General features: G+C 41.5%; 2 protein-coding genes across 2 annotated transcripts; both read left to right on the forward strand.

Annotated features, from left to right (window-relative positions):
* The first annotated feature begins 142 nt into the window (after nucleotides 1–142).
* On the forward strand, nucleotides 143–3,688 carry LOC118453593 (casein kinase II subunit alpha'-like). The gene is made up of 5 exons (XM_087845111.1): nucleotides 143–205; nucleotides 704–804; nucleotides 912–1,060; nucleotides 2,037–2,124; nucleotides 3,243–3,688. Exons 1-4 carry the CDS (start codon nucleotides 143–145, stop codon nucleotides 2,108–2,110), a joined length of 387 nt encoding a protein of 128 aa, XP_087701237.1. The 3' UTR covers nucleotides 2,111–2,124; nucleotides 3,243–3,688.
* Nucleotides 3,689–4,042: 354 nt separating this feature from the next.
* Nucleotides 4,043–7,585, forward strand: LOC148106487 (casein kinase II subunit alpha'-like). Its single transcript, XM_087842100.1, has 5 exons — nucleotides 4,043–4,105; nucleotides 4,604–4,704; nucleotides 4,812–4,960; nucleotides 5,934–6,021; nucleotides 7,140–7,585. The coding sequence occupies exons 1-4, from the start codon at nucleotides 4,043–4,045 to the stop codon at nucleotides 6,005–6,007; spliced, it is 387 nt and encodes a 128-aa protein (XP_087698226.1). The 3' UTR covers nucleotides 6,008–6,021; nucleotides 7,140–7,585.
* Nucleotides 7,586–10,354: the final 2,769 nt, after the last annotated feature.

Here is a 10,354-nt window from a genome sequence, read left to right on the forward strand (position 1 = left end):
GGCAACTCTTTGAAAAGTCTCAATAGGATCTTGAGCTTTATTGTGAAAGGTTTACATGGAAAACAAACAAGCGGACAGCAGAGCCACGCGATGGTTTTACTGTCATTGTTGCTAACACAACAATGACAATGCACTAGGCTGCATGTTGGCCAGTATGATTTTCCTGAAGGAACCGTTTTTTCATGGCCAGGACAACTATGACCAGGTAAGAGAGACAACATGAAGTGGTTTTTCAGAAATGTGTGATCCTGCAGGTCAGACACAAAAATGCTTTGGTGGGTTGTACTTATGCTTTTGAACTATAATAAATTGTAAGCCAATGATAATACATAGTAGTGACCTGAATATAAGCCGTGTGTTTTCTAAGAAAAATCCAGACAGCAGTGAGTCGAAGGAGCTGCTTTAAAAGGAGCGACAGCTTGTTGTGTCAGCCTCCACTTCATGCTCTGAAAGCTGCAACTCAGACATTTCTACACTAACTGTAACAACAGTTCACTCAATTAGGATAAAACGGCCAACAGATAACATTTTATTTTTAAAAGGTCAGAGTTCAGGTCTCGATGAACAGTGATGTAAAAAGCCACTGACTGACTGTGTTGTCTTTGTTTCTGCTTTCATAAACAGTGTCTTCTGCTGTGACAGTGCACTGACATATTTGAGCCATTAGGGGGCGCACTGACGTGGTATGCATCTTGTTTTCCAGCTGGTCCGCATCGCTAAGGTTCTCGGCACCGATGAGCTCTTTGGCTACCTGCACAAATATCACATAGAACTGGACACTCGCTTCAAAGACATGCTGGGGCAGTGAGTATCGCTGACTTCCCCTAAAACTGCTGAAACATATTCAAATGTATTGAAAGCAGCTCACACCCAGGCAGCTTAACTAGATGTTAATAGTCACTTGTTTCCAGGCAAACACGGAAACGCTGGGAGCAGTTCATCCAATCAGAGAACCAGCACCTGGTGAGTCCAGAGGCTCTGGACCTGCTGGACAAGCTGCTGCGCTACGACCACCAGCAGAGGCTGACGGCGGCCGAGGCCATGCAGCACCCGTACTTCTGTTAGTACCGCGCGAGCCGCAGCACGTCTGCAACAACAGCTGCCTGCTGAAATAATGAGTCACAAATCTGATTTCACTCTCAAGATTATACAAGCTCTTCTTCCATTTTATCAGTTAACTCCATTCACCAAATATAAAGCAGCGATGTGTGACCACAGTGGCCAAACACACAGTAACCTGAAGCACCAGCAGGCCGTTCGTCTTCAGCCTTGTGGACCTGATCTGATATTTTCACTCGATCAGCTGATACTCCTTATGATGCTGACAAAGCAACATTTATATTAAAATACTTTACTCGTCTTCCAGAATCATTGTTTAAAATCAGGAGAATTCTTTTTTTGATCATGTAGAAATTCACTTTTCAGTTTGCTTTTTAAAAGATAAAAATGTCTCAGTCCACATCAAAGCTGTCTGTTATGTGGACTGATTACAGATGCATGTGCACTGCGTGATTATTAGTACAGCTTTTCACATCCAGGGTTTCCTTTTTCATCCTTACACATCTGCACTCTTACCTGGGTCATAAATTATACATAAAAAGGGGGGGGGGGGGGGGTAAATAAGGGGTGGCATCATCTAAATTCATTATAAAAACATTAAGAAAGATGGTGCAATTTGAAAACACTTAGAGTTCTGGTTTCTCTCACGTCTCTTTCTGTCTCTCAGCTTCTGCTCTTTCTGTGTCCGTAGGCAGGATAAAAGATTGATGTTATTCCAGGTATTTTGGCCACTGGTAATCAGGTTGTGATGAGGAAGTGCTGTTTTTAAACATGACGTCATTTTTAAAAATTTAACGTGACCCATAACAAGTGACAGCCCGTGCACTCATCAGCAGAGTTTACAGAAGTCATGTCAGAAAGTTGTGTTTGGCCACATCTGCGTCTGCTTTCTCTCCCTCTCTCTGTCCTCCTGCCTGAAGACGGCCTAAACAAACGACAAGAAAGCTCACGGAAAACATTTTGTGTTTATGTCTCAGATCCTGTGGTGAAGGAACAAGCAAATGCCAACACAGATGGCTCAAAGGCAATAAGCAGCTCCAATGCAACATGATACCCAGAGAACAGGTAAGACACACAACAGTACTCTATTTATAATATGTAGAGATGTAGAGGTATGCAAAAGCTTGGATGTGCCACTTTACATGTCATGCCAATGCGTGTGTGAATGAAAGGCTCACTGTTGGCTTTTGAAGTGATTACAGCCACTGCAGCACGCAGAAGCTACGGGCTTTCCTACAAATGCTGATGCTTTAGTCTGAGTCTGTTTACATATTATTTCTGTGAATGTTAAATATCAACCAAAAACGATACAAAAACAGCACAAGCCGAGCTTCTTCAGAAGGGACCTGAATTTTTATCTAGCAGCACGTAACGTGGTCGTGCATTTGTGCTTCAGGCTGTTTTCTGCATGTGGTAGCAGTTTGTTGTCACCAGGGGGCAGTGTTAGAACATGTTGCATCACCAGGGGTGCAGATGTTCTTGTGTTCCTTTAGTTTATTTCCTACCACAGTGAGCACAGTAATCAATAAAGACAAAACAGCTACTTTGGAGTGATGTAAAACTAATGTTTTTTATTTTTGGAGACATTTTAATCGGCGAGCGCAGTGAAGAGTAGAAAGGAAGCAGTGGAGGAAGGTGCACCTCAGCCTGTTCACTCTGTGAGCTGACATAAGGCCTGAGACCAAGATTCAAACACTGTAAACTGAAACTGCAGCCAACGGTCTGTCTACACTGTTGTTTTGAAATCTGATGATTTTATTCACCTCTTCCTCCTCATGTTGACCATCACTGTTATCTTTCCTCTTCACCCGGCACCTTCACGCACTCCATTTAAGACAACTCTGGTTGTCTTAAATGGAGCTTCTTTATTTACTCAGACACCCTGTGGTGACCCGGGAAAGACTGCGGAGCATTACTGGAAAATTTTAGGATGATTTTAAACTACCTGACTCAAAATAAAATCCTTCACGAGCCAAAGTTATTGTTCCTTAAAATAAAAAGCAGCAGCTGTGCATCAGCATTTGTAGACAGGCTCAGTATGAAATATTTGCTGCAACAGAACCTGCTTAGACAAAGCCGGCCTGTTATGAATATCAAATAGTGTCCTTTTGCCTGTGTTCTGCTTGCTCACACCTCTGTGATTACAGGATGAGTTTTCAGTATTTGTTTTTCTGTCCATTCAGGAAGAATCTTTATTACCTCAACTTGTGACCTTTTCGTGGCAGAAACCTCTGCCTCCACATCAACAGCCATACTGGAGCAAGATGTCAATTTTGCAGCACAAACAAACACGCACGGAATAAACTCCTCCCAACAAAACCCTGGGAATCTGCGCTGCTTGGTCTGAGTCACAAATAAATCAGATCTGGAATCAGATCTGACCCCTTCACCCTCCTCTTCCTCCTCCTCCTCCTACCTGCCAACATCTCCACTTGTTTTTAAAATGAGCAAAATGACTTGTTGGATGGGTATCAAGCTGGTGTTATTGCTGTGAAGACCTTTGTCGGTTATTGCAGCGACGACTTCAGATCCAGTTGCGGGTTTTAAGCACTGAGTGGCGTGGAGGCTCTTTTCTGCTATGGATAGAACAAAAGCTATATTAAAAGAGAATAAACCATTTTTATTTAAAGGTGTGTCTTTTGGACTTTTATTGTCTCTGAACTGAAATTTATCTTCAAACACTATGGTCCACATCGCTCAGACCTGGTCTCTAAAGTTTAGTGTAGCCAGTAGGGCTGTGCGATATGACAAAAATCGAATATCCCGATATAAGACATTTATCGTCCTGACAACAATATAAATCACAAAATGTAATATTTTCTGTAAATTCTGTGAATCTCGGGCAACTCTTTGAAAAGTCTCAATAGGATCTTGAGCTTTATTGTGAAAGGTTTACATGGAAAACAAACAAGCGGACAGCAGAGCCACGCGATGGTTTTACTGTCATTGTTGCTAACACAACAATGACAATGCACTAGGCTGCATGTTGGCCAGTATGATTTTCCTGAAGGAACCGTTTTTTCATGGCCAGGACAACTATGACCAGGTAAGAGAGACAACATGAAGTGGTTTTTCAGAAATGTGTGATCCTGCAGGTCAGACACAAAAATGCTTTGGTGGGTTGTACTTATGCTTTTGAACTATAATAAATTGTAAGCCAATGATAATACATAGTAGTGACCTGAATATAAGCCGTGTGTTTTCTAAGAAAAATCCAGACAGCAGTGAGTCGAAGGAGCTGCTTTAAAAGGAGCGACAGCTTGTTGTGTCAGCCTCCACTTCATGCTCTGAAAGCTGCAACTCAGACATTTCTACACTAACTGTAACAACAGTTCACTCAATTAGGATAAAACGGCCAACAGATAACATTTTATTTTTAAAAGGTCAGAGTTCAGGTCTCGATGAACAGTGATGTAAAAAGCCACTGACTGACTGTGTTGTCTTTGTTTCTGCTTTCATAAACAGTGTCTTCTGCTGTGACAGTGCACTGACATATTTGAGCCATTAGGGGGCGCACTGACGTGGTATGCATCTTGTTTTCCAGCTGGTCCGCATCGCTAAGGTTCTCGGCACCGATGAGCTCTTTGGCTACCTGCACAAATATCACATAGAACTGGACACTCGCTTCAAAGACATGCTGGGGCAGTGAGTATCGCTGACTTCCCCTAAAACTGCTGAAACATATTCAAATGTATTGAAAGCAGCTCACACCCAGGCAGCTTAACTAGATGTTAATAGTCACTTGTTTCCAGGCAAACACGGAAACGCTGGGAGCAGTTCATCCAATCAGAGAACCAGCACCTGGTGAGTCCAGAGGCTCTGGACCTGCTGGACAAGCTGCTGCGCTACGACCACCAGCAGAGGCTGACGGCGGCCGAGGCCATGCAGCACCCGTACTTCTGTTAGTACCGCGCGAGCCGCAGCACGTCTGCAACAACAGCTGCCTGCTGAAATAATGAGTCACAAATCTGATTTCACTCTCAAGATTATACAAGCTCTTCTTCCATTTTATCAGTTAACTCCATTCACCAAATATAAAGCAGCGATGTGTGACCACAGTGGCCAAACACACAGTAACCTGAATTCACCAGCAGGCCGTTCGTCTTCAGCCTTGTGGACCTGATCTGATATTTTCACTCGATCAGCTGATACTCCTTATGATGCTGACAAAGCAACATTTATATTAAAATACTTTACTCGTCTTCCAGAATCATTGTTTAAAATCAGGAGAATTCTTTTTTTGATCATGTAGAAATTCACTTTTCAGTTTGCTTTTTAAAAGATAAAAATGTCTCAGTCCACATCAAAGCTGTCTGTTATGTGGACTGATTACAGATGCATGTGCACTGCGTGATTATTAGTACAGCTTTTCACATCCAGGGTTTCCTTTTTCATCCTTACACATCTGCACTCTTACCTGGGTCATAAATTATACATAAAAAGGGGGGGGGGGGTAAATAAGGGGTGGCATCATCTAAATTCATTATAAAAACATTAAGAAAGATGGTGCAATTTGAAAACACTTAGAGTTCTGGTTTCTCTCACGTCTCTTTCTGTCTCTCAGCTTCTGCTCTTTCTGTGTCCGTAGGCAGGATAAAAGATTGATGTTATTCCAGGTATTTTGGCCACTGGTAATCAGGTTGTGATGAGGAAGTGCTGTTTTTAAACATGACGTCATTTTTAAAAATTTAACGTGACCCATAACAAGTGACAGCCCGTGCACTCATCAGCAGAGTTTACAGAAGTCATGTCAGAAAGTTGTGTTTGGCCACATCTGCGTCTGCTTTCTCTCCCTCTCTCTGTCCTCCTGCCTGAAGACGGCCTAAACAAACGACAAGAAAGCTCACGGAAAACATTTTGTGTTTATGTCTCAGATCCTGTGGTGAAGGAACAAGCAAATGCCAACACAGATGGCTCAAAGGCAATAAGCAGCTCCAATGCAACATGATACCCAGAGAACAGGTAAGACACACAACAGTACTCTATTTATAATATGTAGAGATGTAGAGGTATGCAAAAGCTTGGATGTGCCACTTTACATGTCATGCCAATGCGTGTGTGAATGAAAGGCTCACTGTTGGCTTTTGAAGTGATTACAGCCACTGCAGCACGCAGAAGCTACGGGCTTTCCTACAAATGCTGATGCTTTAGTCTGAGTCTGTTTACATATTATTTCTGTGAATGTTAAATATCAACCAAAAACGATACAAAAACAACACAAGCCGAGCTTCTTCAGAAGGGACCTGAATTTTTATCTAGCAGCACGTAACGTGGTCGTGCATTTGTGCTTCAGGCTGTTTTCTGCATGTGGTAGCAGTTTGTTGTCACCAGGGGGCAGTGTTAGAACATGTTGCATCACCAGGGGTGCAGATGTTCTTGTGTTCCTTTAGTTTATTTCCTACCACAGTGAGCACAGTAATCAATAAAGACAAAACAGCTACTTTGGAGTGATGTAAAACTAATGTTTTTTATTTTTGGAGACATTTTAATCGGCGAGCGCAGTGAAGAGTAGAAAGGAAGCAGTGGAGGAAGGTGCACCTCAGCCTGTTCACTCTGTGAGCTGACATAAGGCCTGAGACCAAGATTCAAACACTGTAAACTGAAACTGCAGCCAACGGTCTGTCTACAATGTTGTTTTGAAATCTGATGATTTTATTCACCTCTTCCTCCTCATGTTGACCATCACTGTTATCTTTCCTCTTCACCCGGCACCTTCACGCACTCCATTTAAGACAACTCTGGTTGTCTTAAATGGAGCTTCTTTATTTACTCAGACACCCTGTGGTGACCCAGGAAAGACTGCGGAGCATTACTGGAAAATTTTAGGATGATTTTAAACTACCTGACTCAAAATAAAATCCTTCACGAGCCAAAGTTATTGTTCCTTAAAATAAAAAGCAGCAGCTGTGCATCAGCATTTGTAGACAGGCTCAGTATGAAATATTTGCTGCAACAGAACCTGCTTAGACAAAGCCGGCCTGTTATGAATATCAAATAGTGTCCTTTTGCCTGTGTTCTGCTTGCTCACACCTCTGTGATTACAGGATGAGTTTTCAGTATTTGTTTTTCTGTCCATTCAGGAAGAATCTTTATTACCTCAACTTGTGACCTTTTCGTGGCAGAAACCTCTGCCTCCACATCAACAGCCATACTGGAGCAAGATGTCAATTTTGCAGCACAAACAAACACGCACGGAATAAACTCCTCCCAACAAAACCCTGGGAATCTGCGCTGCTTGGTCTGAGTCACAAATAAATCAGATCTGGAATCAGATCTGACCCCTTCACCCTCCTCTTCCTCCTCCTCCTCCTACCTGCCAACATCTCCACTTGTTTTTAAAATGAGCAAAATGACTTGTTGGATGGGTATCAAGCTGGTGTTATTGCTGTGAAGACCTTTGTCGGTTATTGCAGCGACGACTTCAGATCCAGTTGCGGGTTTTAAGCACTGAGTGGCGTGGAGGCTCTTTTCTGCTATGGATAGAACAAAAGCTATATTAAAAGAGAATAAACCATTTTTATTTAAAGGTGTGTCTTTTGGACTTTTATTGTCTCTGAACTGAAATTCATCTTCAAACACTATGGTCCACATCGCTCAGACCTGGTCTCTAAAGTTTAGTGTAGCCAGTAGGGCTGTGCGATATGACAAAAATCTAATATCCCGATATAAGACATTTATCGTCCTGACAACGATATAAATCACAAAATGTAATATTTTCTGTAAATTCTGTGAATCTCGGGCAACTCTTTGAAAAGTCTCAACAGGATCTTGAGCTTTATTGTGAAAGGTTTACATGGAAAACAAACAAGCGGACAGCAGAGCCACGCGTCACACTAGCGCTTGTTGTCCATAGTGTGGTTATATTAACCCTCTGGGCTCTATACTCGCCATTTGTGGCCACTTCACTTTTCTTTTTTCAACCATTTTTGTTCTATTAATGCAAATGGAATGAAACTTTCCAAAGGTGTGTATTTTTTTCAGATTTTTTAATTTTCAACATCAGCTCCTTAATAATGTCAATAATATTCACTATACACCAAATTGTTCCTCTTGACTCTATCGTGGCCATTTTTTCCAATTGAAGTCAAAAAAAGTGGTATTTTTTCTTGATATATATGAATTTTATAGCATTTTGTAAACGTAAACAAGGGGTGGCCATTTTTGGCCACGAACAAGCTGAGAGGGAGTTTTTATATTTTTTGCTATCCCCAAAAATAACAATGCATTATAATCAATGTTGATGTGAATCAATTACATGCCCCAGACTCTACTATTAATAATACAAGAAATTTCAGTAGCAATGCAATTATATAAAATTGCGAGATTTGAGGTTGTCTTCCAGCTAGTGCAGTGGACAAACAAACTGGTGTTTAAAGGGTTAAAAATTTAAAACGTAATAATTATTTTATATTTATGAAAAGAATTCAAGTTAGTTAAAAGCTTTATGCAGAAAAAATGGCAAAAAAAACATAAAATAATAAAAATTACAGACCTAATCTTTTGGTCACGAACAAGCTGAAAGGGTAGTGATTTTGAACAAGCCCAGAGGGTTAAATATAAGAGAAAGAGAGAACTTTAAGAAATTAATATAGCCACTACAGTGACCATCAAAACCATGAAAAAATATTGCTGTAAACAGTTTATTTTATGACACCACGAAACAAACGATAGCGTAAAATGAAACGATAGACGTTTTTATATCATAATCCGATATATATCGTTATATCAAACAGCCCCAGTAGCCAGTAACTAACTCAGTCCTTGGAGGCTACTGTACCTTATTTTTGTTTCTCACAGGACTGCAGAGTCCTGACGTGACAACTAAAATAACTGTTTATAAGAAACGCTAAGACTAATCTTGACTGACTACAAAGTTAGTCACGATTCTTCCTCCGAAGAGGAAGAATCGTGTTCCTCTGCCTTCTATGATTCTGGCCAATGTCCAATCTCTTAGGAACAAAACGGATGAATTACAAGGAAATGTGCTTCATCTACGGGAATACAGGGAGGCTTGTCTGATGGCGCTTACCGAGATGTGGCTGACCGATATGGACAGTGACACTTCACTGCAAATCAGCAGCTTTGGGACCCCTGCCAGATTGGATCGGAACTGTGGAGTAACACGCAAATCCCACAGAGGAGGGCTATGTCTGTATATCAACCAGGGCTGGTGTAATAACTTTACTGTGCGGGAGCGGTTGTGTCTTCCTGACATCGAGCTCCTTTCAGTATCTGTCAGGCCGTTTTACTTACCGAGGGAGTTCCCTCAAATTTTTGTCACTGTTGTTTACATTCATCCTAAAGCTGACGTTAAAGTTGCTGCTGATGCCATTTTTAAAGTGGTACACAATCTGCAGACTCTCACCGGATGCTCCTAATTTTATTCTTAGTGATTTTAACAATTGATTACACTGATTGGTCCTTGAGCACTTCTGATTTGGATGAACTCACTGATGTGGTGTGTAGCTACATCTCTTTTTGCAAAGACTCTGTGGTTCCAGTCAGAGAATTTAAGACTTTCCCTAATAACAAACCGTGGCTCTCTAAAGATATTAAGGATCTGATTCTTAAAAGGAAAATTGCTTTTAACGAGGGAGACGTTCCCACTATGAGAATATTGAGGAAGGAGGTGAGGGCTGCAATAAAGATTGCCAAGATGAGGTACAGAAATAAGATTGAGGCAGAACTCAGCAGTAACAACCTCAAAAGAGCTTGGCTTGGTATGAAAACAATGGCAGGGCTACACACGAAAGGTAAAAGTAATATTACCTTAGAGGGGTTTACCTCTGACAAACATCTGGCAGACAGTCTTAACAGTTTTTACCTTCGTTTTGAGAACTTTGACTGTTCTAGGCAGACCAGCACGCTGAGGGAAAAGACTATCACTCCCCCATCAATTTGTATTGATGAGAGGGGGGTAGCTAATCTCTTTAGACACACTAAAACTCTTACTGAAAAGTAAGAGTCCTGGACCTGACAACATCTGTGGACAGGTACTGAGAACTTGTGCTGATCAGTTGAGTGGGATTTTCACCATATTTTCTCACTTTCTTTAGAGCTACAGACGGTACCTAAGATTTGGAAACATGCTGTCATTGTTCCTGTTGCTAAGGGCAGTTCTCCTAAGGTACTGAATGATTTTAGGCCTGTGGCTCTGACTTCTTTAGTGATGAAGTCATTTGAGAAGATAATTAAGAAGGAGATTTTAATGCATGTTGAAAACCATCTTGACCCCTTCCAGTTCGCCTGTAGAGCAGGGAGAGGTGTGGAGGATGCTGTTGTCACACTCCTGCAT

The sequence above is a fragment of the Neolamprologus brichardi genome, chromosome 1, assembly GCF_056152115.1.
Source record: "Neolamprologus brichardi isolate AB-2024 chromosome 1, ASM5615211v1, whole genome shotgun sequence".
Taxonomy (NCBI): Eukaryota; Metazoa; Chordata; class Actinopteri; order Cichliformes; family Cichlidae; genus Neolamprologus; species Neolamprologus brichardi.

Excerpts from the sequence above, each read along its gene's own strand:
- LOC118453593 (XM_087845111.1), top strand. The coding sequence starts at position 143 with ATGTTGGCCAGTATGATTTTCCTGAAGGAACCGTTTTTTCATGGCCAG. Across the intron at positions 206-703 it reads GCCAGGACAACTATGACCAG|CTGGTCCGCATCGCTAAGGT; the intron begins GTAAGAGAGACA and ends CTTGTTTTCCAG. Across the intron at positions 1,061-2,036 it reads CATGCAGCACCCGTACTTCT|ATCCTGTGGTGAAGGAACAA; the intron begins GTTAGTACCGCG and ends TTTATGTCTCAG.
- LOC148106487 (XM_087842100.1), top strand. The coding sequence starts at position 4,043 with ATGTTGGCCAGTATGATTTTCCTGAAGGAACCGTTTTTTCATGGCCAG. Across the intron at positions 4,106-4,603 it reads GCCAGGACAACTATGACCAG|CTGGTCCGCATCGCTAAGGT; the intron begins GTAAGAGAGACA and ends CTTGTTTTCCAG. Across the intron at positions 4,705-4,811 it reads TTCAAAGACATGCTGGGGCA|GCAAACACGGAAACGCTGGG; the intron begins GTGAGTATCGCT and ends ACTTGTTTCCAG.